The sequence below is a fragment of the Ovis aries genome, chromosome 3 (genome assembly GCF_016772045.2).
Source record: "Ovis aries strain OAR_USU_Benz2616 breed Rambouillet chromosome 3, ARS-UI_Ramb_v3.0, whole genome shotgun sequence".
Lineage (NCBI taxonomy): Eukaryota > Metazoa > Chordata > Mammalia > Artiodactyla > Bovidae > Ovis > Ovis aries.
In genome coordinates, this window is record NC_056056.1 from 81,504,631 (window position 1) to 81,531,792 (window position 27,162).

The 27,162-nt window shown below is 40.0% G+C and overlaps 1 protein-coding gene across 10 annotated transcripts in view; it reads right to left on the bottom strand.

Annotated features, from left to right (window-relative positions):
• MTA3 (metastasis associated 1 family member 3) overlaps nt 1-27,162 on the bottom strand; it is a 218,123-nt gene that overhangs the window by 112,572 nt on the left and 78,389 nt on the right. For all 10 annotated transcript variants that reach the window (XR_001038666.5, XM_012172822.5, XM_042246245.2 and 7 more), the window contains exon 4: nt 3,469-3,595. Coding sequence is in view for 9 of the 10 variants with exons in the window: in XM_012172822.5 (XP_012028212.1) it covers nt 3,469-3,595 (127 nt within the window). In the remaining variant the exon portion in view is untranslated. The remainder of the gene's footprint in view (nt 1-3,468; nt 3,596-27,162) is intronic.

Genomic DNA, 27,162 nt, shown 5'->3' on the forward strand with positions numbered 1-27,162 from the left:
GCGAGGGCTAGGTCTAACAACACAGATATAATGGTTGCTCTATCACTACTCACTGCTCATAACAAGACCTGGAGAAACCATCCAGTCCAAAAGCCCTTATGACAGGACGCATTGGAGCCAATAATCAACAGGTACCTAACAAAATCCTTTTAAGACACAATGAAGCATGACTTCAAAGGCTGTGATCCAGATCCCAAGGTTGGCAAGCAGGAAAGGATTGTCACTAATTAAATATGACTAACTGGCTACACTAGAGGCAGAGAAGTGGTATTAATCACTACATATACAATGCTGTAATTAGCTTTTAAAAAAACAAGCTTTGTGCTTTCAAGGTAAGGAAAAAGTGACACTGGACCAAATGCAAGGCACATCCACAAACTTAGGCACTAAATCAAGTCGCTAGTTCCCAGTCACTATTTATATCTCTAACACTACAATAGTATAGTTTATGCTTAACTCAGTTTTTAATTCAGTTCTGACCATTCAACTTGAGTAAACAAAAACATCATTTGAAAAAAGAAATAGGAAATTAAAGAGCCTCTCTACCCAACAAGCTACCAAAACGTAGCTTGCTTTCTGTCTCTGATATGCACGTTACAAACTCAACGTGAAGATCAAATAAAATACACGTAAAGCAAATGGAATAACACTGATCATAATGGCTCAATAAATATTACAATTTTTAAAAGCCAAGTTCAATAAACATGGACTGTATATAACTGAACACCGTGTTTTACACACACACACTGTGATGGGTCTAGCTAGCATAAAAATAAATTTTACAGTGCTTTATATAACCCATGCAGCATACAATCTATTATTAGTGACCTAAGGCACTATCCAGGAAGCATGCTATCTCTTGCCTTCACTCCCCAAATAATGTTCCAAAGGAATTCTCATGTTCAAACCCCACCTATCTCACAAACAAAAGGTGAATCGCTAACTCTCCCCAGAACTGTCCTGGTCCTATTCATTCTCTTTCAATAAAATAAAAAGGAAGTCCTGAAAAGCTGTCTCTTCCTGCCGCTTTGGAAGTTTGTAGCAGCTGGCTAATATTATAGATCACAAAAACTACAAAGACCTTAGGAATGCCTCAGTCAGGTTTTCTCCTCTGTTCCATACAGCACCAAGCAGATTCTGGGCACTCGACAATGCCTCTGAGAATAAAAAGCCAGTATTCATCAAATTACCCCTCTTTGCTGCCAAAGAACAATGGGACTTCAGTAATTTTCTCCTGTTACAGCACAACAGATAGGGCATGACTTCAACATTAGCAAAATGTCAAGTTCACTCCAAAGTGCCCTTGCTCTACATCAACATGAGGGCTGGTTAGCACAGTGCCATGCTTTGGCCAGAGAATGCCCCTAATTTCATTCTGCTGTTTGAAAATGAGAGCCAAAGGTGAGAAAACACTACAACCCCTCAACTCTGAGAACAAAAAATATCTGAAAACAAATGCCTCAAATGTCTATATCTCTTTCCCATAATTCAAAAGTATGGCACAGGGTAAATTCCTTAAGTTTACAAGCTGGGGACCTTGTCTTTTTTTAATCAAGCAGTTAGTGAGCTCCCTAACTGAGAATATATTCGGAAAATGTGTTCAACATGACTGAAGGATCATGTAGTCTATGTAATTTCCATGTTCAACAAAGGGACATCTTGATAATTCCATTGCAATATACTGTCTCAGTCCTTGTGAAAGATGAAAAATACTTCATAGTTTTTCCATTCCAAGCAATCTGTTAAAGGAAACCAACATTTCTTATAAACAGATTCCAAGCTATCAGGAGGGTAAATTAAAAATATACTTGCGTGTTTTGGATACATTTTTAAAACCATTTGTCAGATTCTCATTCTGGCAAGAGTCTTATGACTGGCCACATAACTTTTTGAGCTTAAAATGAATCTTTATATTCTAGCTTCTTCCAATTAAATGATAAATGCATATGGCTCTTCAGCATTTATTAGTTACCTGTATCTTTAAGAAAATTATAAAATATGTATTCATGTTTCATCTCTTTCAGCAAAAAGTAACTTACTTTCCTATTTTTTGAAATACCCCTATTTTTAGCTTAAATGACTGTTCCCACATTATCTGGCCTGATTATCTTTTCTAACAAAGGACCCTAAGTCACACAGAACATAGTAATACTAACTCTCACCAATCTAAGCACAGTGCTCCCTAAAAAAACTAAAAAAAAAAAAAAAAAAGAAAAGCAATTATATATGATGTTAACTATTGAGGAGGATCAAGCTATCTCTGAAAAGATTTGGAAAAAAGGGGTTCTAATATCTTTGTCATACATTTTCTGTCTTAGACGATCTCTGTCTGTGCCCATTTCTGAAAAGAGAAGTACAAGATACACAAAGGTCAGGGGAATTGCAGAGTGTTATGAAGACCAAACCAGAGTTTCAGGAAGTCTCCAAACATGTTTGAGCCCGAAGAAGACAGACATAGATACAATATAGACATTCAGGACTAAAGAGGAAGGGACAATTTTTTTTAATAAACAGTTATTACATTTTATTTCTGTATATAAACAGCTTTAAAGATAAGCATAACTAGTGAAGGGTGAATAAAAGAATAAAGATTGTGAACAAAAGTTGAAGGAACTTCTTTAATACAAGGGGACAAAAACACTGCATCCCCCGACACCCACCGCCCTAGACAAGCTGCTCCCTGCCCACAACCATGCTCACCTGTTTCCTTTTACCAGATGCCCCCCCATCTCTCAAAGACTGAGTAAATGCCAACTCCTTCTGAAGCCTTCCTGACACCGAGAGTCAGTAACTGCCTGTTTTCTGAGTTCAAACATTCTGTTACACCTCTAAGATGCACCTACTGCAGACAGCACTTACAAAGACCTTAATCTATGCCTAAATCTTACCACCAGCAGATGAAAAAGACCACCACCATTCTCCCCAAACTACAAACCAGGGACTGAATTTCACTTTTCATTCCATCAATGCACAGAGCAGATTCAAGTGAGTGAGCAGTAAAGAATAGGAAGTTTTCGTTCCAGAGGCCCTCCAAAATAAATAAATAAAAGGTCCTGTATCCTCCAAGGTCAAGAGACACTTGTCTGGGAACCAGATCTTAGGTTCTAGTTCTTGGACCCTAATAACTATATTTTTTCCTAGGAATCTGGAGAAGACCAGCACTTCCCAAAACAGTGTCTGCTGGACACTGCTCTGCAATACGCTAATAGATAACTTGAACGATTGGAAAAGTCCAGATTAAAACAAAGCCAACATGGTTACTTGACTGCATAACACGTGCAGAGCTTTAAAATGCTAATATAAACTATAAATTTTCAAGATAAGACTACATAATGAAGCCCTTAGTGAACTGATTTGAGCAAGATTGTTGAGTTTGGAAAATGCTTCCAAAAGGTTGTTTTAGTTTTGTTTCTTTCAATTGTCATAGTATTACTCAGAACATCAAACCAACATCTAAAAAGTTCTTACCTGATATGTGTGGCGGGCAGAGATTCGTATTGGCGCGACAAAAAGAGTTCCCTATGTTTCAACTGATGTTTCTGTTTATCGGTCAAGTCAGCCTCAACTGTTGTTTCAGATTCTTCCTCAATTTCTTCTACACAAATAAAATTCAAAAAAGGCATTATTTCAAACTGTATTATCTATTTTGGTTATTAAGATAGACTGAATCAGGCTTTAATTCAATACTTTGTTCAAACTAATTGATTTCAAACTTACACATTTAAGTTGTAATATGAATTACAACCATAACATTTAGTTACCTAGGCCTCAAAGGAAGAATTCCAATTTTAAGATGGCAGATGAAACAATGCATATATCTTATGTATCTTTCCTCCACCAAGAAATCACACCAAAATAGCAATGAAAATATACTAACATTTCAATGACAATAAAAAATGAAGCAACAATGGAAGATTTTCAACAATAACAGTTTTAGAAGATGGAAAGGAGACGTTAAAAAAATTTAAAAAACACTACACACAGTCAAGAGGAGGAAGTGACAATCTATGTGTGTACAGAAAGGTTTGCTGTGGAGAAGTGTGGCACAAGGCATGTACTGACTCAGTCCTTGAAGATGCCAAGTATTGCGAGAAGGGAAAAGTGGGGTGAGATCAAAAAAGCAGGAGAAAAGCGTCAAAAGTCTGTCTATAACACAATAAATGAATCCCAGAATACTCCATTTAAAAATAGTATAATCAGGAAACAAATAGTGTAACACATTTCAAATTTGATTAACACACAAAAAACTAACAGAATTAGAAGACAACACTAATGAAATCTCCCCAAAATTAAGACAACTGAAAACCAAAAGATTAAAAAATTAAACAAGAATTCACATGGTCCAACATCCAACTAATAAAAGTTCCAGAAAGAAACAATTGAGAAAACAGACTCTCATGTCTTTTGCGTGTGTGTGTGGAGGGGGAGTGGTGCAGGGAGGGGAGAAGGGGGATAAGGAAAGACTTATCAAAGAAATGATTCAAGAAAATTTCCCCTTACTAAATGTCCAGTAAGAATGAGTGTCCTGACTGAATTACCAGCAAACTTAACTTTTTTTTTTAAGTAATGGCATGAGAAGACTACCACCATTTACAGGAACAAAGTATAAGCACACCAAAGAAACCAGAATCTGCACTGGAATCACAGATGAACAGCAATACCGTACGCTAAGATACAGAGCAGCGCCATCCAACAGGAGACATGACATTCAACCCAGAACTACATGGTAAACTATCAACTCTGAAAACAGCAAGGTCAAACTTGCATCACTGAACCAAGTTCACCTCTGAACAATGTGAGCTTGAACTTAACGGGTCCACTTTTATCTAGACTTAAATACAGTATACTGGAAATTTTCTGGAGGTTTGCAACAACTGAAAATATTTACAGATGAACCCGGTACCTTAGAAATATCAAGAAAGGACTTCCCTGGTGGCTCAGTGGTAAAGAATCCGCCTGCCAATGCAGGAGACACAGGTTCACTTGCTCCAAGAAAATCTCATATGCCATAGGGTAACTAAGCCCCAGTGTCACAACTACAAAGCCCACGCTCTGCAACCAGGAAGCCCACATGCCCAAGAACCTGTGCTCCATAAGAGAAGCCACCGCAATGGGAAGCCCTTGCACCGCAACTACAGAGTGGTCCCCACTTGCTGCAACTAGAGAAAGCCCTCGCACAGGAACAAAGAACTAGCCGAAAATAAACAATTAATTTTAAAAAATAAAGAAAAAACAAATATCAAGAAAATTAATAAAAACAGTCATCAATTCATAAAACATGCAGATACTAGTCTAACCTTACACAGGCATAAGGTGAGGGATATTTAATAAAAATTAATACTATGTTAGTTTTCTTAGCGTTTTACAACATTCCTTTCAAAGAATTACATTACCATTCATTATGCTACACTGGGGCTTCCCTGGTGGCTCAGATTGTAAAGAATCTGCCTGCAGTGCAGGAGAACCAAGTTCGATCCCTGGGTTGAGAAGATTCCCTGGAGAAGGGAATGGCTACCCACTCCAATATTCTTGCCTATGGACAGAGGAGCCTTGTGGCTACAAACAGTCAGATACGACTGAGTGACTAACACTTAGGTCTCTCTCCTGTATTTGGAAAAACTATTCATAAGCATATTATAACAGGTAAGTGATTTTTTTTTAATGCAACAATGTTTCCAATAGTGTACTTGCCCTAAGTATAGGCTAGGTTCCTGTGAAGCAATCCCAGTCACAGGAGGCTACTATAAGGAATCATATTGCTGCTGCTTCATCATCAATGCATGTATTATTATACCCATAAATAAATATGAATTTCTTTACAATTTTTTTTTCACTTCTGATGTCTAGTGTTAGGAATATAGACATCCGTTGGATCACAGAAAAAGCAAGAGAATCCCAGGAAAAACATCTACTTCTCTTCACTGATTATGCTAAAGTCTTTGACTGTGTGGATCACAATAAACTGGAAAATTCCTAAAGAGACAGGAATACCAGACCACCTTACCTGTCTCCTACAAAACCTGTACGCAGGTCAAGAATCAACAGTTAGAACTGGACATGGAACAATGGATGGACTGGTTCCAAATTGGAAAGGAATACGTCAAGGCTATATATTGTCACCCTGCTTATTTAACTTATATGCAGATTACATCATGAGAAATGCAGGGATGAATGAAGCACAAGCTGGATCAAGATTACTGGGAGAAATATCAATAACCTCAGATATACAGATGACACCATCCTTATGGCAGAAAGCGAAGAGGAACTGAAGCACCTCTTGAGAAAGTGAAGGAGGAGAGTGAAAGTTGGCTTAAAACTCAACATTCGAAAAATGAAGATCACGGCATCCAGTCCCATCACTTCATAGCAAATAGATGTGGAAACAATGGAAACAGTGACAGACTTTATTTTCTTGGGCTCCATAATCACTATGGATGGTGACATGAGTTTGAGCAAACTCTGGGAGATGGTGATGCAGCCTGACATGCTGCAGTTTGGAACCACTCCGTTATTTCACGCCTGGTTCTAACTGCTGTTTCTTGACCTGCATACCGGTCTCGCAGGAGGCAGGTCAGATTGTCTGGTATTCCCACCTCTTTAAGAATCTTCCAGTTTGTTGGGATCCATACCTGCAGAGATTCAGATGCTCCGCAGCCTTCCCTGGACCAGACCAGACTGTGTATCTATGGGAACAGGACAGACTGTGTATCTATGGGACCAGACCAGACTGTGTATCTACGGGAACAGGAGAGACTGTGTACCTACTGAGAACTCAAGAGTCAAGGAGGGGGTGGCTGGCTTCTCTCACAGGAAGTAAAGCCCAAGGTGAGGCCCCAGAGGCTTTAAGTTTTGGACACTGACTGGCAAAATATGCACCAACAGCAACACCTTTCTGCTCCTCATAACCTTTTCTTACAAATTCCTTACATAAGGATCCAGGACCGCAAGAAATTATATCATATGTGACCCTCTAGCTGTCGTTCTTTTAAATGGTATGAGGGCAATAACTAGACTAAGTATCAAATGTTTTCTAACCTCAAACGTTTAAAACTCTGAATTGAAAATGAACTTGCAAAAATTAAAAACTGATTTAGAAAAACGATCCACTGAGTTCAAAAACTGAATAACGTGATTCAAAATTCTTTGAATGTTCCTTATAATTAACTACTCAAATAGAAGTGCAACACTAAAAGAGCCATTTACTTGCAAGTGCAACAACACTGCACCAGTGGAGATCAATGACGTCATCACCGCACTGGCGCCATCGGCACCAGCAAATACCACATACGAAGTTATACTCGCTACCTAATTAGGACTTGATACATTGTTGTTCCATAAAACACAGCTGACTGAATTCTAATGTACACCCTATAGGGCCAAAATAGCAGCACACTCTACAGATAATGGTAACAACAGCAAATCTTATTTTCTCGTACAATCTCTTGATATTGAGTGAAAAGAATAAAATTTCTAAAGTTCAATCTAAGCAACACAGAAGTCACCAAAACAGCATCTAAAACTCATTTTCTCAAGTTTACTAGTTAAATTTCATTTACATTTTTGTATAAATTTATATTAGCTTCTGAACAAGAATGACTCCCATCCCATTAACATTCAAAACACTAAACAAACCATAATGGCAAAAACTGACATTTTGACAATGAAAAATTTAAAAGATCAAATATGACTATCATCAAAAACCATGTCCATGGTAATACATTTATAATTTTTTAAAACCATTTTCCAAGTTTGACGGAATATCAAATTTGCTACCTTATAAAGTTATTAAAGTAGAAGTCCCACATAAACAGGACAGCAACAGAAGAGACTGACACCAGGTGGCAACACTTCAGGGCAGTTTATTCAGCACTAAGGCACTAGGGCCATAAACTGGAGACAGAGCACAGGAAGAAACCACCCCAAGGGACTGTGTGAAGCTTTAACAAACAATAAACACAAATTTATTTATTTATGAAATAAGTATCACTGTACTTAACTGAGATCAACCCAGCAAGGGTCCTACAAATTTCAAAGCTTTAGACTGCAGGATGAGAAAGAACCCACGGCCGCAGAGCTCAGCAAGTTAGCACTACACACACAGCCTCAAAGGGGCTAGGTAAGGCTAGCAAAAACAATGTCCAGGAAGCAGGTGTCAGAAAAGAAATCAAACTAGCTGAGTAGTGAAGAAAGAGAGCATCCAGGTACGGGATACAGACCAATCTCCACAGCAGGTTACAGTCATGGACTCAAGCAAAACTTTAGAGAGACTGGGCATGTGACATGTAACTGGGCCAGAAGAGGCAACAGACAATTTAGGTATCTGAACAAAGAGGGTGAGAACCTAGGCAAGGAAAAGTCTTTACTGATTCTCAGTTCTTTTCCTGAAAGGGCTTCCCTGGTAGCTCAGTTGGTAAAGAATCCACCTGCAATGCAGGAGATCCCGGTTCAATTCCTGGGTTGGAAGATCCCCTGGAGAAGGGAAAGGCTACCTTCTCCAGTATTCTGGCCTAGAGAATTCCACGGACTGTATAGTCACAGGGCCGCAAAGAGTTGGACACGCCTGAGTGACTTTCACTTTGTTTGCCTGAACTGGGTATTTTTCAGAACTAATCAAAATTATAATTTCTACATGCTAGTTAGGATGGGGGGTGTGGTGCGGGCAGGTAGAAGGAGAGTTTTCCACAGGTTATTCAACATCCTCAAGTCCCCATTTTAATGAACTATCCGCCAACAATGATGATGTGAGCTGGTACAGAACATACAGAAAAGCAGGTGGTTAAAATTTTGTCTAGAGACACATTTAAGAAGTACTAAAATGTTTGAAGGCATATTATTTGACTGAAAATAGCTCAGTATTGATGCAACTCAAGCCTGCCTGGTAAGAGGGAAAAAAAGAAAAGGCAAGTTGAATAAAATTAGAAGGATTTTTATGACAGTTGAGCTTTCAGGGAACTATCTGAATGAAGACAAAGAAAAGGTTTGGCAGGGACTTCCCGGGTAGCCCAGTGGCCAGGACTCCATACTTCCAATGCAGGGGACTTGGATTCAATCCCTAGTCAGGGAACTGGATCCCACATGCTGCAACTGGGAGCGTCATCATATGCCTATAACTAAAGATCCCACATATTAAAAAGCAGAGACATTACTTTGTCAACAAAGGTCTGTCTAGTGAAGGCTATGGTTTTTCCAGTAGTCATGTATGGATGTGAGAGTTGGACTATAAAGAAACCTGAGCACTGACGAATTGATGCTTTTGAACTGTGGTGTTGGAGAAGATTCCTGAAAGTCTCTTGGACTGCAAGGAGATCCAACCAGTCCATCCTAAAGGAAATCAGTCCTGGATGTTCACTGGAAGGACTGATGGTGAAGCTGAAACTCCAATATTTTGGCCACCTGATGCGAAGAACTGACTCATTTGAAAAGACCCTGATGTTAGGAAAGATTGAAGGCAGGAGGAGAAGGGGACGACACAGGATGAGATGACTGGATGGCATCACCAACTCAATGGACATGAGTTTGGGTAAACTCCAGGAGTAGGTGATGGACAGGGAGGCTTGGCGTGCTGCACTTCATGGGGTCGCAAAGAGTCGGACACGACTGAGCAACTGAACTGAACTGAAAGATCCCACATGCCACAACTAAAGATGGAAGATCCCAGGCAGCCAAATAAATATATAAATATTAAAGAAAGAAAGAAAAGATTTGGCAATCTAGAAGCAAATGATCAATAAACAAACATCAATGATAGTTTCATCAATAGCACTGAATAATTCAGACTGAAACTAAGAATATTTCATTTACAATAGCGTCAAAAGGAAAAAAAAATACTCAGGACTATATTTAACAAAAGACAACACTCAAATACTAAAAATGACAAAACATTCTTACAAGAAATTTTAAAGACACCTAAATAAATGGAAAAACTATGTTCACATATTGGAGGATTTAATATGGTTAAGATGGCAATACTCCCTAAATTGATTTACAGATTCAGTGCAACCCCTACCAAAATTCCAATAGCCTTTTTCACAAAAACTGGCCAACTAATTCTAAAATTCATATGGACATAAGCAACCCTCAATAGCTATGAACAAATTTAGAAGGACTCACACTTTCAGATTTCAAAGCTTACTTCAAAGCTCAACCACCAGTGACTTCCCTAGTGGCCCCGTGGTTAAGACTCCACGCATCCCCTGAAGGGGGCAAGGATTTGATCCCTCGTTTTATATGTGTGTGTTTAGTCACTCAGTTGTGTCCGACTCTTTGCGACCCCACAGACAGTAGCCTGCCAGGCTCCTCTGTCCATGGGGATTCTCCAGGCAAGAATACTGCAGTGGGTTGCCAAGACCTCTTCCAGGGGATCTTCCCAACCCAGGGATCAAAACAAACCCAGGTTTCCCGCATGGCAGGTGAATTCTTTATCGTTTGAGCTACCAGGGAAACCCTGTTGGGGAACTAAAACCCTGCATGCTGTGCGGCCAAAAAACAAAAGATAAAAGCTATGACAACCAGGACTATGAGGTACTGACATAAGAGCAGGCATAGATTAATTAGAATATACCTGGCAGTACAGAAATAAGCCCACTCTTCCTGTTAAATGATTTTGGACAAGAGTGCCAAGACAATTCATCGGGGGAGTGAAGGTGCATGTGTGCTCAGCTGCTCAGTCGTGTCCAGCTCTACACAAAGAGTCATGTCCAACTCTTCGTGTAGCTCACCAGGCTCTTCTGTTCAGGGGGTTTCCCAGGCAAGAATACTGGAGGAGTTGCCATTTCCTTCTCCAGGGGATCTTCCCAGGGAGTGAACCCACGTCTCCTGCATTGGCAGGCAGATTCTTTACCACTGAGCCACCTGGAAAGCCCAGGGGAATGAACAGTCTTCTACGAACAGTGCTAACAACCACCAGACACCCACATATAATGAATAGAGCTGGACTCTCACACCATTAATTCAAAATAGGTCAAAGACCTAAATGCAAGAGCTAAAAATTTTATAAAATGTTTAGAATGAAACACAAGCGCAAATCTTCATGACCTTAGACTAAGCAATAGTTTCTTCATTCAGTTCAGTTCAGTCGCTCAGTCGTGTCCGACTCTTTGCGACCCCATGAATCACAGCACACCAGGCCTCCCTGGCCATCACCAACTCCCCCTAAATAAATCATAAGAAACCAAAGAAAAGACAGGTAAATTAGAATTAGTGTTCATTGTTTTGTGATTAAAAGGGTACTCTCAAGAAAGCAAAGACACAGCCCATAGAACGGGAGAAAATGTCTGCAAATCATGTAACTCATAAGGGTCTAGTACCCGGAACAGAGAACTCTTGTAACAATAAAAAGACAACCCAGTTAAATAATGGGCAAAGAATTTGAATAGACATTTCTTCAAAAAGATACACAAAGAGCCAATTAGTACATGAAAAGATGTTTAACGTCATTAGTCACAAGGGAAATGCAAATCAAAACCACCATGAGATTTTTCACATCAACTAGAATGACTATAATCAAAAAGATAATAAGCAAAAATGTAGAGAAATTGTAATCTTTGTACATTATCCGTGAGAATGTCAGATGGTGCAGCTGCACTGTAAAACAGCTCAATGCTTCCTCAGATAGCTGAACAGGGTTACCATGTAACCAAGCAATTCCTTTCCTAGGTATATACCCAGGAGAACTGAAAACATGTCAACCCAAAACTTGTATGTGAATGTTTATAGCAGCGTTATTCCTAACTGCCAAAAAGTAGAAGCAACCAAAATGCCTGATAAATGGATAAATAAATGTAGGATATCCACACACTGGCATATTTATCACTCAGCCATAAAGAGGAAAGAAGGGCTGATTCATGCTACAACATGAACTTTGAGACATTAAACTAAATGAAATATTACAAAAGAGAAAGACACAAAAGGTCACATATTACATGACACTACTGATATGAAAAATCCAGAACAGGCAAATAGAGAGACAGGAAGTAGACAGGCGGTTGACAGAGGATTAGCGGAGGAGGAACTAGAGCAGGGACTGCTCATGGGCATGGGGCTTCTTTCTCGAGTAATTTTTTTTTTAATGTCCTGGAATTAAATAATAGTTATAGTTGCATAAATTTGTGATTATACTAAAAACCACTGAACTATACACATTTTAGAGTGGTAAGTGGGGATTTTCCTGGTGGTCCAGAGGCTAAGACTCCAGGCTCCCAATGCAGGGGGCCTGGGTTCGATTCCTGGCCAGGGAACTAGATCTGGCATGACACAACTAACCATTCACGTACTACAACTGAAGATCCAGAGTGCTGCAACTGAGACCCGGTACAGCCAAATAAATAAATAAATAAAAACATTTTTTAAAATTAAATGAACAAAAACAAAGTGATAAGTTACATATGGTATATGAATAATATAAAAGAGAACAAGCTAAACCTGGAAAAAAGGGCAGAAGGGAAATGAAACGCAAAAAGAACAATAAATTTCAGTATAGTTATGTAATGAGCTTCTACTCAGCAGTTAAAAATTAATGAGTGAATCCACACACCAACGGACTGCAAAAACTTGATACTGAGCGAGAAAGCAATCTGTAGAGGGACACATACGTAAAATATCACTTTTTAAAAGGCAAAAACAATGCTCTAGGTAAATACGTACATATGTAAAAGTTATAAACAGATGAATGGAAAAAGATACACCAAAGATGAGATAGCAATCCACCTATGGGGGAAGCAGCAAGGCAACCGGGCTGGGAAGGGATGCCCGCAGCACTCAAAGAATCTAGAGCAAATGTGGGCTACAAGAGAGGACAGAGCTGGCTGGCAGGTTCATAGTTAGCAGATTATTCTCTTTTCTGGTTCCTAGAAACTTCAATAAATGTTGAATAAAAATTAAAAAATGAATAGGACTCAACAGAAGGAAATCTGTAACTAAACTCTAATCCATGGTAAACTTTTTTTCTTAATGAGACCACCCCTGCAGTTGATAATCATTTCATTATCTGTATTTCTTTCTCTACAACTTCCTATCATCTTTCCAAAATATAAAATTCAAGTGATATTCTGTATAACATTAATTTCTGAAATATACGCATGATTACAAATACACAACTAACTTCTGAGTTTTGAAGATTAGGAAAGGAGAGGAGCAAAACAGAAAAGTGGCCTATTTTGGAGCTCAAAACCAGGAAAGCACCAAGAGTTTACTGCTCCTATAAAGAAATGCATGACATAAACAGGGAGATACTGCAAGTGGATGAAAAGTTAAGAGAAGTAAGAAAATCACATATGAAATTGAAAAGAATATAAAACACTAATTTTAAAACATTTTGGGGGAGCGCAGAATACCTATACCAGCTGTTCTCAACCTATTTAGTCTCAGAACTCCTTTATCTCTTCAATCCTATCAAAGACTTCAAAAAAGTTTTGCTTACATGGGTTATATCTATCAATATTGTGTTAGAAATTAAAACAAATTTTTGAAAACACAGGAAATCACAAGCACATACTGAATTATCCCGAATGGTGATGTCATCAACTTGTCATACAAGTGCAAAAACTCTGCCATATACTCCTGAGAGAATCAGGAAGACGGTCTAGTGACGGCTTAGTCTCATCACAAAAACGGTTTTCACCACATACACCCTGAAAGGTAGTCAGGAACAACTGACTTATCCAAAAGAAATATGAACGCAAAGTCTACCTTGAAGAGAGAAATATGAACTGGCTGAAACACAGCTCTTTTACTTTACTGGGTTTAAGAAACCTGTCACAGAAATTTTAACTTCACATAGTGAGATACGATGACTCATAAGTTGTTTTATAGCAAGTTAGGATCCCATCAGAAATTTAAGCTATTTCTGCTTTACATTTATTTATTCAAAGAACACTGCATCTGGCAAAGGCTGCCCAATCTTATAACATATTCAAAGTCCATCTGGAATTTTATGCAGCCTTAAAATGCCACCATGCATTTTCCCATTTGCTATCAATTTTAAAACTTAAGAAACAAAAGGATTTAGAAGTAACCAAAATTTCCAGAACCCCAGGCCCATCATCCTCTCCCATTCATTACAGACACAGCAGCCAGCATCTTCCTACAACATATTTCTCTCTTGCTTTGATTTTTAAGAAGTCTCATGGTTTATAAATCTTCTAATGATCTGCCCTGCCATATTTCACCTACTCCCCCCCCAACAACCATACCCTATCAACCAAGAGAAGAAAAAAAAAATTTATTGATGTTCCTACCAATATGTTGTGGGGATATCTATGAGGAAGACATAAATGTCCTGCTCTGATAAAGATTTCAAATGAAAATATGCCAAGTGTAAGATTATATAAGGTATTTCATAAATACAACAAAGGAAGTTAACACAGAGGAAATAGCCCTGAGAGGCCAGTTGACCCTTCTCTGAAGAAACAGTTTAAGCTGAGATCTGAAAGAGAAAAGGTGGTGGAGTGAGTGGACCCCTGTCTTTTCTGACTAGAGAACACAACCACTGGGTAGGGCCTCGTCTGTACTTGGGTTTGGCTTGGACCCTGTGAATTTCCTGCTCTTACCTTCACATTCTGCTGCCTAAACACCCCGAGAGCCTCATTTAAGGAACTATTCTGGTTTTAAAACTAGAAGTCTTGGGCTTTCTGGTGGCTGAGCGGCTCAGCCTGCTGATACAGAAGACACAGGTTCGATCCCTGGCCTCATGGCACCTAAGTCTGTGCACGATAGTTACTGAGCCTGTGCTCTAGAGCCTGGAAAGAGCAACCGCTGAACACTGTGCTCCCTAGAATCCTTGCTTCGCAGCGAGAGGCTACTGCAGTGAGAGGCCGCACACAGCAACTGGAGGGCAGCCCCCACTCAGTGCAGCTGGACAACAGCCCACGCAGCAACAAAGACCCGGCACAGCCATAAAGAAACAAAACCGGAAGTGAGAGTCGCACAGCTGCGGCTGCTTCTGTGACCCCCAGGGACTATACAGTGCGTGGAGTTCTCCAAGCCAGAATCCTGGAATGGGGAGCCGTTCCCTTCTCCAGGGGATCTTCCCAACCGAGGGATCGAACCCAAGTCTCCCACACAGCAGGTGGATTCTTTACCACCTGAGCCACCAAAAAACAACACTAAACTCCTACATGCAGGGAATCCCTCAGTCTCAGGCAAACCAGGAGAATTGGTTACTTCAGTGCTCATATTACTTAACCTAAGTATTATGCTTTGGCCTCCTAAAAGAAAACCTGCTGTCTCATAACAGCTAAACTTTGAAAGACTGAAAATGCCAAGTCTCTTCAAGAATATAGCCCAAGAATTCACATACAAAGTGAAAAACTGGTTCAACCATTGTGGAAATCTGTTTGCAATATACTACTAAAGTGTATTTACACCTGCCCCACAAACCAAGAATCCTAACCCTCAGTGTTTACCCGAGAGGAATGCGAGCTTAAGTACACCAAAAGAATGTTCACAGCAGTTTTATTCACAGGAGCCAATACAGGAAACCACCTGAATGTCTATCAACATGAGAATGAATACGACTGGACCAAAACAAAGAACAAGTGATACAAGCAATAACACAGACGGATCCCACAGACACCGCAATGAGTGAAAAAAAAGTCAAGTGAAAAGAGTAAATACTACAGCTACTCCATTGAGATGAAGTCAAAATCAGAGACCAGGCAAAGCTAACAGGCAGTTACAGACATCAGAGAAGCGGTTATCTGAGTAGGAAGAGGGTACTAATGAACACAAAGGAATCTGCTGAGGTATTGCAGAGTCTTCTATCTTGATCTGAGTAGTAACAATAGAAATGTATACATCTGTGAAAATGTATTGACCTGCACTTTACATATTATACTGTATTTTATACCTTGACTTTCTAAATATTTTTAAAGAAAACCAAGATCTTTCCTTCTAGACAATGTAATAGGGACCCTCCTCTCTGAAACAACCAAATTTTACAAATTTGGGTGGTGGGTTTTTTTTTTTTTTTTTACAAATTTACTTCCCCAAATCAAAAATAATATACATGAACATCAGGCCACTGGCACATCAGGCAACGAAGAACAGTAAACCCTGAGACAGGAAGCAAACAAGGTGAGCCCTAACACTGGCCCTATTTATTGCCTTGGAAGAGTTTCCTGGCAACAGTGAAGAAAGGGAAACTGAGGCAGAGCCTGGGTAACTCCCAGATGAGGAGAAAAAGGTGAGAGGCAAAGGAGACCAAAGCAACCGCCCTTCAGAAGATGAGAGTACTGCAGTGAGAAAACCTGGAGATCACAGCCAATAATCCTCGAGCATAGAACCCATCAGTGAATGCAAGTGAGGAAACTGCCATAAACTAGGAAAAGAATCAGCAGAACAGTGTCCTGTGCTCACATTGAGCCACGAACAGTGCTTGTTTTCAAACAACTACACTCGTAAAACTCATAATTCACGGTGTATTGGGTAGAGTACACAGAAAGGTCTTGCTAAGTAATAGGGAACAAATGAGCACTGACTGCTCTGTGCCCACTTAACAAATACACATTAAGTCATAAAGCCAACAACCAAAAGGACCAAACTGTTTCCAACTAACTTAAGTGCATCACAGAACAAGGATCAAGAAGGTTCACAGGAACATAAAAAATCCTGTAACATAAAAATTACAGGACACATGAAGGTAAAATTTACAATGACTGCTACATGCCTATTACGAGGCCTAAAATTAAAAAGATTGACTTCATGAAGTGTTGGCAAAGATGTGAGGAAACCATAACTCCCCCACATCGCAGATGAGCATGTAAAACAGTAGATTCACCTTGGAAAACAGTTTGCAGTTCCATTTTCTTTTTTTAGTTCTACCAGTTAACGGCTACCAACCCATCTCTCTCCACCCTCATGCATGCATGCTCAGTCATGTAACCCCATGGCTACTACATTTCTTATAAGGGATTCCTCCCCACAGTAGTAGATAAAATGGTCATCCGAGTTAAATTCACCCATTCCAATTCATTTTAGTTCGTTGATTCCTAGAATGTTGACATTCACTCTTGCCATCTCCTGTTTGACCACTTTCAATCTGCCTTAATTCATGGACCTAGCCATGAAGAGATGCTCTACGTCCAAGGTAAGAGAAACCCAAGTAAGACGGAAGGTGTTACGAGAGGGCATCAGAGGGCAGACACACTGAAACCATAATCACAGAAAACTAGTCAATCTGATCACACAGACCACAACCTTGCCTAACTCAATGAAACTAAGCCATGCCATGTGGGGCCACCTAAGACAGGTGGGTCATGGTGGAGAGGTCCACCAGTGGACCTGTCAGAGATCCACTGACAGAACGTGGTCCACTGAGAAGGGAATGGCAAACCACTTCAGTATTCTTGCCTTGAAAACCACATGAACAGTATGAAAAAGCAAAATGATCAGATACTGAAAGAGGAACTCCCCAGGGCGGTAGGTGCCCAATATTGAACTAGAGATCAGGGAGAAATAACACCAGAAAGAATGAAGGGATGAGGCAAAAGAAAAACAATACCCAGTTGTGGATGTGATTAGTGATAGAAGCAAGGTCCGATGCTATAAAGAGCAATATTGCATAGGAACCTGGAATGTTAGGTCCATGAATCAAAGCATATTGGAAATGGTCAAACAGGAGACGGCAAGAGTGAACATCAACATTCTAGGAATCAGTGAACTAAAATGGACTGGAATGGGTTAATTTAACTCAGATGACGATTATATCTACTACTGTGGGCAGGAATCCCTCAGAAGAAATGGAGTAGCCATCATAGCCAACAAAAGAGTCTGAAATGCAGTACTTGGAGGCAATCTCAAAAACGACAGAATGATTTATGCTCATTCCAAGGCAAACCATTCAATATCACAGTTATCCAAGCCTATGCCCCAACCAGTAACACTGAAGAAGCTGAAGTTGAATGGTTCTATGAAGACCTACAAGACCTTTTAGAACTAACACCCAAAAAGATGTCCTTTTCATTATAGGGGACTGGAATGCAAAAGTAGGAAATCAAGAAACACCTTGGGTAACAGGCAAATTTGGCCTTGGAATGCGGAATGAAGCAGGGCAAAGACTAATAGAGTTTTGCCAAGAAAATGCACTGGTGTTAGCAAACACCCTGTTCCAACAACACAAGAGAAGACTCTACACATGGACATCACCAGATGGTCAACACCAAAATCAGATTGATTATATTCTTGGCAGCCAAAGATGGAGAAGCTCTATACAGTCAGCAAAAACAAGACCAGGAGCTGACTGTGGCTCAGATCATGAACTCCTTATTGCCAAATTCAGACTTAAATTGAAGAAAGTAGGGAAAACTGCTAGACCATTCAGGTATGACCGCAATCAAATCCCTTATGATTATACAGTGGAAGTGAGAAATAGATTTAAGGGCGTAGATCTGATGGATAGAGTGCCTGATGAACTATGGACGGAGGTTTGTGACACAGTACAGGAGACAGGGATCAAGACCATCCCCATGGAAAAGAAATGCAAAAAAGCAAAATGGCTGTCTGGGGAGGCCTTACAAATAGCTGTGAAAAGAAGAGAAGCGAAAAGCAAAGGAGAAAAGATATAAGCATCTGAATGCAGAGTTCCAAAGAATAGCAAGGAGAGATAAGAAAGCCTTCCTCAGTGATCAATGCAAAGAAATAGAGGAAAACAACAGAATAGGAAAGACGAGAGATCTCTTCAAGAAAATGAGAGATACCAAGGGAACATTTCATGCAAAGATGGGCTTGATAAAGGACAGAAATGGTCTGGACCTGATAGAAGCAGAAGATATTAAGATGAGGTGGCAAGAGTACACGGAAGAACTGTACAAAAAGATCTTCATGACCAACATAATGACAATGGTCTGATCACTAATCTAGAGCCAGACATCTTGGAATGTGAAGTCAAGTGGGCCTTAGAAAGCATCACTACGAACACAGCTGGTAGAGGTGATGGAATTCCAGTTGAGCTGTTTCAAATCCTGAAAGGTGATGCTGTGAAAGTCCTGCACTCAATATGCAGCAAATTTGGAAAACTCAGCATCGGCCACAGGACTGGAAAAGCTCAGTTTTCATTCCAATCCCAAAGAAGCGCAATGCCAAAGGATGCTCAAAACCACACAATTGCACTCATCTCACATGCTAGTAAAGTAATGCTCAAAATTCTCCAAGCCAGGCTCCAGCAATATGTGAACTGTGAACTTCCAGATGTTCAAGCTGGTTTTAGAAAAGGCAGAGGAACCAGAGATCAAATTGCCAACATCCGCTGGATCATCAAAAAAGCAAGAGAGTTCCAGAAAAACATCTGTTTCTGCTTTATTGACTATGCCAAAGCCTTTGACTGTGTGGATCACAATAAACTGGAAAATTCTGAAAGAGATGGGAATACCAGACCACCTGACATGCCTCTTGAGAAACCTATATGCAGGTCAGGAAGCAACAGTCAGAACTGGACATGGAACAACAGACTGGTTCCAAATAGGAAAAGGAATACGTCAAGGCTGTATATTGTCACCCTGCTTATTTAACTTCTATGCAGAGTACATCATGAGAAACGCAGGGCTGGAAGAAGCACAAGCTGGAATCAAGATTGCTGGGAGAAATATCAATAACCTCAGATATGCAGATGACACCACCCTTATGGCAGAAAGTGAAGAGGAACTAAAAAGCCTCTTGATGAAAGTGAAAGTGGAGAGCGAAAAAGTTGGCTTAAAGCTCAGCATTCAGAAAATGAAGATCATGGCATCTGGTCCCATCCCTTCATGGGAAATAGATGGGAAACAGTAGAAACAGTGTCAGATTTTATTTTGGGGGACTCCAAAATCAGTGCAGATGGTGATTGCAGCCGTGAAATTAAAAGACGCTTACTCCTTAGAAGAAAAGTTATGACCAACCATAGATAGCATGTTAAAAAGCAGAGACATTACTTTGCCAACAAAGGTCCGTCTAGCCAAGGCTATGGTTTTTCCAGTCATCATGCATGGATGTGAGAGTTGGACTGTGAAGAAGGCTGAGCTCCAAAGAATTGATGGTTTTGAACTGTGGTGTTGGAGAAGACTCTTGAGACTCCCTTGGACTGCAAGGAGATCCAACCAGTCCATTCTGAAGATCAGTCCTGGGTATTCACTGAAGGACTGGTGCTAAAGCTGAAACTCCAGTACTTTGGCCACCTCATGGGAAGAGTTGACTCACTGGAAAAGACTCTGATGCTGGGAGGGATTGGGGGCAGGAGGAGAAAGGGACGACAGAGGATGAGATGGCTGGATGGCATCACCGACTCGATGGACGAGTTTGAGTGAACTCCGGGAGCTGATGATGGACAGGGAGGCCTGGCACGCTGCGATTCATGGGGTCGCAAAGAGTTGGACATGACTGAGCGACTGAACTGAACTGACGGATCTACCATTCCAGGTTCCTATGCACTATCACTCTTTACAGCATCAGACCTTGCTTCTGTCACCAGTCACATCCACAACTGGGTGTTCTTTTTGCTCTGGCTCTATCCCTTCAATCTTTCTGGAGTTATTTCTCCAGTGATATCCAGTAGCATATTGGGCACCTACCGACCTGGGGAGTTCATCTTTCAATGTCCTATCTTTTTGCTTTTTCGGAATACTACTCAACAATAAAAAGGAAGAAACCACTAATCCATGTATTCATGGATTAGAAGACTCAGTATTTATTTTTGTAAAAACTGACAAGCTGATTCTAAAATTTATATAAAAATGCAGAGGATCTAGAAGAGCCAAAACAAGTCTAAAAAAGAACAAATGAAAGTTGGAAGGCTAATATTACTCGATTTCAAGTAGTAGTAGAAAGATGTAATAATCCAAAGTCCGTTGATGGTGAAAATGGCAACAAGAGCAACAAGTGGAGGAAAGAAACAGAAGAGAAAGGATAGAAATAGATGCACATATTTAAAACCAACTGAAGTGACAGAGGCACAAAAGCAATACACTGGAGAAAAGATAGTCTTTTCAACAGGCACGGCTGAAACAACTGAACACGGATGCAGCGCCCCCAAAAGGACCTAAACATGAGCGCCTTGCACCGTAACACAAAGACCAACTATAAATGATCACAAACTTACAGTTAAATAGAAACCTATGAAACTTCCATAAGAAGATATAAGAAAGGACAAAATGATAGCGAAGTATGGAAATAAACTGATTCATACTTTCTGGAAGGCTCCTTAGGAACATATTAAAAATCTTAAGAATTATACATACACTCTGATCTAATCATTCCACCAAGTAAGGAGAGAAAAAACAGGTATCTTTAAGAAAATGTATGTTAGACCAGTCACACGCATTTCTTTTACTCCATTTTCCTGTCAACTACTAAATAATCTAAAATAATTCTATAATGGTACATGTTATTTAACATTGTAAATTATATGATATATGAATTACCAATATAAGAAATATGAGCCATCACATACTATAGGATAATCCTTTCAAAACTTTACTGGTCTGGAAGCAAGTGTGAGAAAACTTATAGTCTAGCATGGACAAACTAGAAATAAGAATCAATCAGGATACAGGATTACAACTACATTTCTGCAGGATATCTCCTCCTGGAAGCCTTTCACTAATGAGTTTCATAATTTTTAAAACTTTCATCTAATCCAGTCATCCTTTCCTGTCCTATATATAATGAAAGTGAAGTGACTCAGTCGTGTCCGACTCTTTGCGACCCCATGGACTGTAGCCTGCCAGGTTACTCCATCTATGGGATTTTCCAGGCAAGAATACTGGAGTGGGTTGCCATTTCCTTCTCTAGGGGATCTTTCTCACCCAGGGGTTGAACCCAGATTTCCTGCCTGCGCAGGCATACTCGTTATTATCTGAGCCACCAGGGGATCTGTCTTACTATAGTTAAGTTCAGTTCAGTTCAGTCGCTCAGTCGTGTCTGACTCTTTGCAACCCCATGAATCACAGCACGCCAGGCCTCCCTGTCCATCACCATCTCCCGGAGTTCACTCAGACTCACGTCCATCGAGTCAGTGATGCCATCCAGCCATCTCATCCTGGGCCGTCCCTTTCTCCTCCTGCCCCCAATCTCTTCCAGCATCAGAGTCTTTTCCAATGAGTCAACTCTTCGCTTGAGGTGTCCAAAGTACTGGAGCCTCAGCTTCAGCATCATTCCCTCCAGAGAAATCCCAGGGTTGATCTCCTTGCAGTCCAAGGGACTCTCAAGAGTCTTCTCCAACACCACAGTTCAAAAGCATCAATTCTTCGGTGCTCAGCCTTCTTCACAGTCCAACTCTCACATCCATACATGACCACAGGAAAAACCATAGCCTTGACTAGACGGACCTTAGTGGCCAAAGTAATGTCTCTGCTTTTGAATATACTGTCTAGGTCGGTCATAACTTTTCTTCCAAGGAGTAAGCGTCTTTTGATTTCATGGCTGCAGTCACCATCTGCAGTGATTTTGGAGCCCAAAAAAATAAAGTCTGACACTGTTTCTACTGTTTCCCCATCTATTTCCCATGAAGGGATGGGACCAGATGCTATGATCTTTGTTTTCTGAATGTTGAGTTTTAAGCCAACTTTTTCACTCTCCACTTTCACTTTCATCAAGAGGCTTTTTAGCTCCTCTTCACTTTCTGCCATAAGAGTGGTGTCAACTGCATATCTGAGGTTATTGATATTTCTCCCGGAAATCTTGATTCCAGCTTGTGTCTCTCCAGTCCAGCGTTTCTCATGATGTACTCTGCATGGAAGTTAAATAAGCAGGGTGACAATATACAGCCTTGACGTACTCCTTTTCCTATTTGGAACCAGTCTGTTGTTCCATGTCCAGTTCTAACTGTTGCTCCCTGACCTGCATACAGATTTCTCAAGAGGCAGGTCAGGTGGTCTGGTATTCCCATCTCTTTCAGAATTTTCCACAGTTTATTGTGATCCACACAGTCAAACGCTTTGGCATAGTCAAGAAAGCAAAAATTGATGTTTTTCTGGAACTCTCTTGCTTTTTTGATGATCCAGCGGATGTTGGCAATTTGATCTCTGGTTCCTCTGCCTTTTCTAAAACCAGCTTGAACATCTGGAAGTTCACAGTTCACATATTGCTGGAGCCTGGCTTGGAGAATTTTGAGCATTACTTTACTAGCACGTGAGTCGAGTGCAATTGTGCGGTAGTTTGAGCATTCTTTGGCATTGCCTTTCTTTGGAATTGAAATGAAAACTGACCGTTTCCAGTCCTGTGGCCACTGCTGAGTTTTCCAAATTTGCTGGCATATTGAGTGCAGCACTTTCATAGCATCATCTTTCAAGATTTGAAAGAGCTCCACTGGAATTCCATCACCTCCACTAGCTTTGGTCCTAGTGATGCTTTCTAAGGCCCACTTGACTTTACATTCCAAGATGTCTGGCTCTAGATTAGTGATCACACCATCATGATTATCCGGGTCATGAAGATCCTTTTTGTACAGTTCTTCCATGTACTCTTGCCATCTCTTCTTAATAGCTTCTGCTTCTGTCAGGTCCAGACCATTTCTGTCCTTTATCAAGCCCATCTTTGCATGAAATGTTCCCTTTGGTATCTCTCATTTTCTTGAAGAGATCTCTAGCCTTTTCCATTCTGTTGTTTTCCTCTATTTCTTTGCATTGATCACTGAGGAAGGCTTTCTTATCTCTCCTTGCTATTCTTTGGAACTCTGCATTCAGATGCTTATATCTTTTCTCCTTTGCTTTTCGCTTCTCTTCTTTTCACAGCTATTTGTAAGGCCTCCCCAGACAGCCATTTTGCTTTTTTGCATTTCTTTTCCATGGGGATGGTCTTGATCCCTGTCTCCTGTACTGTGTCACAAACCTCCGTCCATAGTTCATCAGGCACTCTATCCATCAGATCTACGCCCTTAAATCTATTTCCTTCTTCCACTGTATAATCATAAGGGATTTGATTGCGGTCATACCTGAATGGTCTAGCGGTTTTCCCTACTTCCTTCAATTTAAGTCTGAATTTGGCAATAAGGAGTTCATGATCTGAGCCACAGTCAGCTCCCAGTCTTGTTTTTGTTGACTGTATAGAGCTTCTCCATCTTTGGCTGCAAAGAATATAATCAATCTGATTTCGGTGTTGACCATCTGGTGATGTCTAATTTATACAAAAAGATATACAATCTTAAGCAAGTTAAAAAGTCTGTTAAAATAGGGAAGAATAGGGAAAACATTCCTCCAACTGTATAGAATACTGAGTAATCTGAAAACAATGTCAAAAGAACAAATGGATTTGCTGCTTGAACTATGAAAACTCAATAAGAGTCAACCATATTACACCTTCAAGGCAAAACCAATTATTAAAAAGAAAAAGGAAATAAAATATTTTATTTATCTCAAGAGATGTCTAACACCATAACCTTCAATAATTTTCTGCCAAGTTCTAATTATTTCCTCTCAGGAATTGCAATTTCACCTGCATGAATTATGGATACTCTTAAATGTAAAGCAAGTTTGGCTAACCAATGTAAAAATATTCATGTAGCTTTAAAGGTTATTTTAAGTTTTATACACTGTGTTGAAGCCAGTTAGGAACAAAAGACAAAGCCAAGGGATCATGGGGAAAAACTGTGTTAAGAGAGATATTTTATAAACATAATTATGGGAATTCCCAGGTGGTCCAGCGGGTAAGACTCCACATTACTGTACAGAGCACAGGTTCAATCCTTGGTCAGGGTATTAAGATCCTGCATGTCATGAGGCACAGCCATAATAATAATTTATGCCAAGAAGCTGGTTAGAACAAAGATAAGGCAAAGAAGCTGGTTAGAACCAAGATATTGTATCACATGGCATTTGAAGCTATACCAGGGTTCAAAGTCCTTCCTGGGAAAGTCCCCTCTACCACAGCATTTTCTATACTGCAGTAAAACAGCTTCTGTCTGTAACCCACAGAACTAAAGGCTTTCTGAAAGCAGGGACAGTGTCTGGTCACTATAAATATTCAGAGCACCCAGAACAGCCACCTGCTCAAACTGAGATGCTCAGTGAATTATTTAATTAATAAAGAATAAAATATTAGAAGGTATACAGCCCACTGAAAAATAACTGGATTTGGAACTTCCAGTTCTAGTTCTAAAATGTTACCACTTGATACATTATTCTGAATGAGGTATACTAACCATGGCAATAATAATCCTTATCCACCAGCAACACCATCTTAATACCATCTTAATACCACTGTAGTAAATATTCAGATTTTCTCAACCTCCTTCCCTCCCTTTGGAGAGATCAGAAAGCTTAGACAGGGGCCATCTTCCTGAGACTCTTAGCCATTAGCAAAGTTGAGAAGGTGAGGCTTTTTATGAAGCAAGATCCATTCTCCAAGTTCCTAGATGTCAAGAATGCAGCAGGCATCAGCAGCTTCTTGATAAGACTTCTAAAACCTTGGATGAGGCTTTAGGAGACCATTTGCCAACTTCCTGGCTATGCTGTCATTGTTTAGTTGCTAAGACATGCCTGACTCTATGCAACCCCATGGACCATAGCCTACCATGCTCCTCTGTCCATGGAATTCTCCAGGCAAGAACAGTAGAGTGGGTTGACATTTCCTTCTCCAGGGGATCTTCCTGACCCAGGGATTGAACCTGTGTCTCCTGCACTGGCAGGCAGATTCTTTATCAATGAGCCACCAGGGAAGTCCCATTCTAAATAAAGGGCAATATATAAAGATAAAAGCCTAGTAGAAATAGACATAGCAGTAGGAAGTTACAGAATTCAATATATATACTTAAGTGGAAAGATTTTTCTTTAAAGATAACTTGTGGAAAATTTTAGATTAACTACTCTAGCTACTCTGACTACAAAAATGATATTCCTTCAACCAGTCATATGAAAATATAAAACATGAAATCTTTATCCTTCCAGCCCACAAACTAAGCTAACCCAAGGCCTTTAAAGAAGTTTAAGAGTATCTATCGGATATTATTAGAATATCCTCATTTAATTACTGGAATGCCTCATTTAATAATCAATAAGCAACGTGACATCAATTTTAAAGTATTAATATATTACTTGCTTTAAAAAGATAATAGCAGCCATTAACATTCAAGGTAACAGATCAAAAAGAAAATGTGTATCATAAAACATAATTAACTTGCCAAACAATATACCTCTGTAATATTTACAGTTGATAACAATCTGGTTAATGAGACACAAACTTGCCGTTATTGCTAATTGTAAAATGTCATTTACAAAAATAAAAAACACTATAAAACAGCAAGAGAAAAATGTCCTTATGAACGAATGTTTATTACTTTTAAGGCAGTGACAAAAAATAGATCTTTGTGCCAACTCCAATCAACCAGTAGTAGCTGCCTGGAAAAGACTAAGAAGGTTCTCCAGGGACAGATGGAGTCAGAACTCTGTGTCTCAGACTAGCCACACTTGGATGTGGATTCAAAAATGAAGAGTGCTGGCACCTCTCTGGCAGCCCTGTAGTTGCGACTCCATACTTTGATGGTTCAGTTCCTGGTTGGGGAACTAAGACTGCACATGCCAGGCAGCATGGCCAATTCTTTTTTTTTTTTTTAAAGGAGAGTGTAAGGCTGAGGTCTATGCTCCTACATACTTCACAGTCTGAGACCTATGGGCTATGTACTCATATCGTGAAACTACACAAGAATATACCACAAACATCTAGAAATCAAATATGTTTAGCCTTATTACTGCTAATAACATTTGTGGTCAAAGCACAAAAATTGGAAACAAGAAAAGGTTCTTTGAATACCAGGACAGTTTTCTGTTATTGCTGTATTTTCCCTTCTTTCTTCCAACAGTATCGCTCTTGGAAGTATCTACTGATAAATATACGAACAATTAAAAAGACTTCATTTTCTCCAACCCCTGAATGGAAATCAAAAAATACACCACTCCTGGGACTTCCCTGCTGTTCCAGTAGTTGAACTCTACACTTCCAATATAGGGATCCCGGGTGTGATCCCTGGTTGGGGAGAGAGGGGAACAGTGTATATATACACTGTATGTATGAGATCCCACATACAGTGTGTTGCAGCCCCAAAAAGAGAAAGAAAGAAACAACAAAAAACACTTCTGTGAAAACAGTCTCAAGGGGGAGGGGAGGGAAAGAGTCTGTAAAAAATGCTGAAGCCCTTAGTCTACCACAGCAAGGCTCTAAGTGTTGACCAGGAATCTATCTTAGAATTCAGGAGATGGTTGCCTT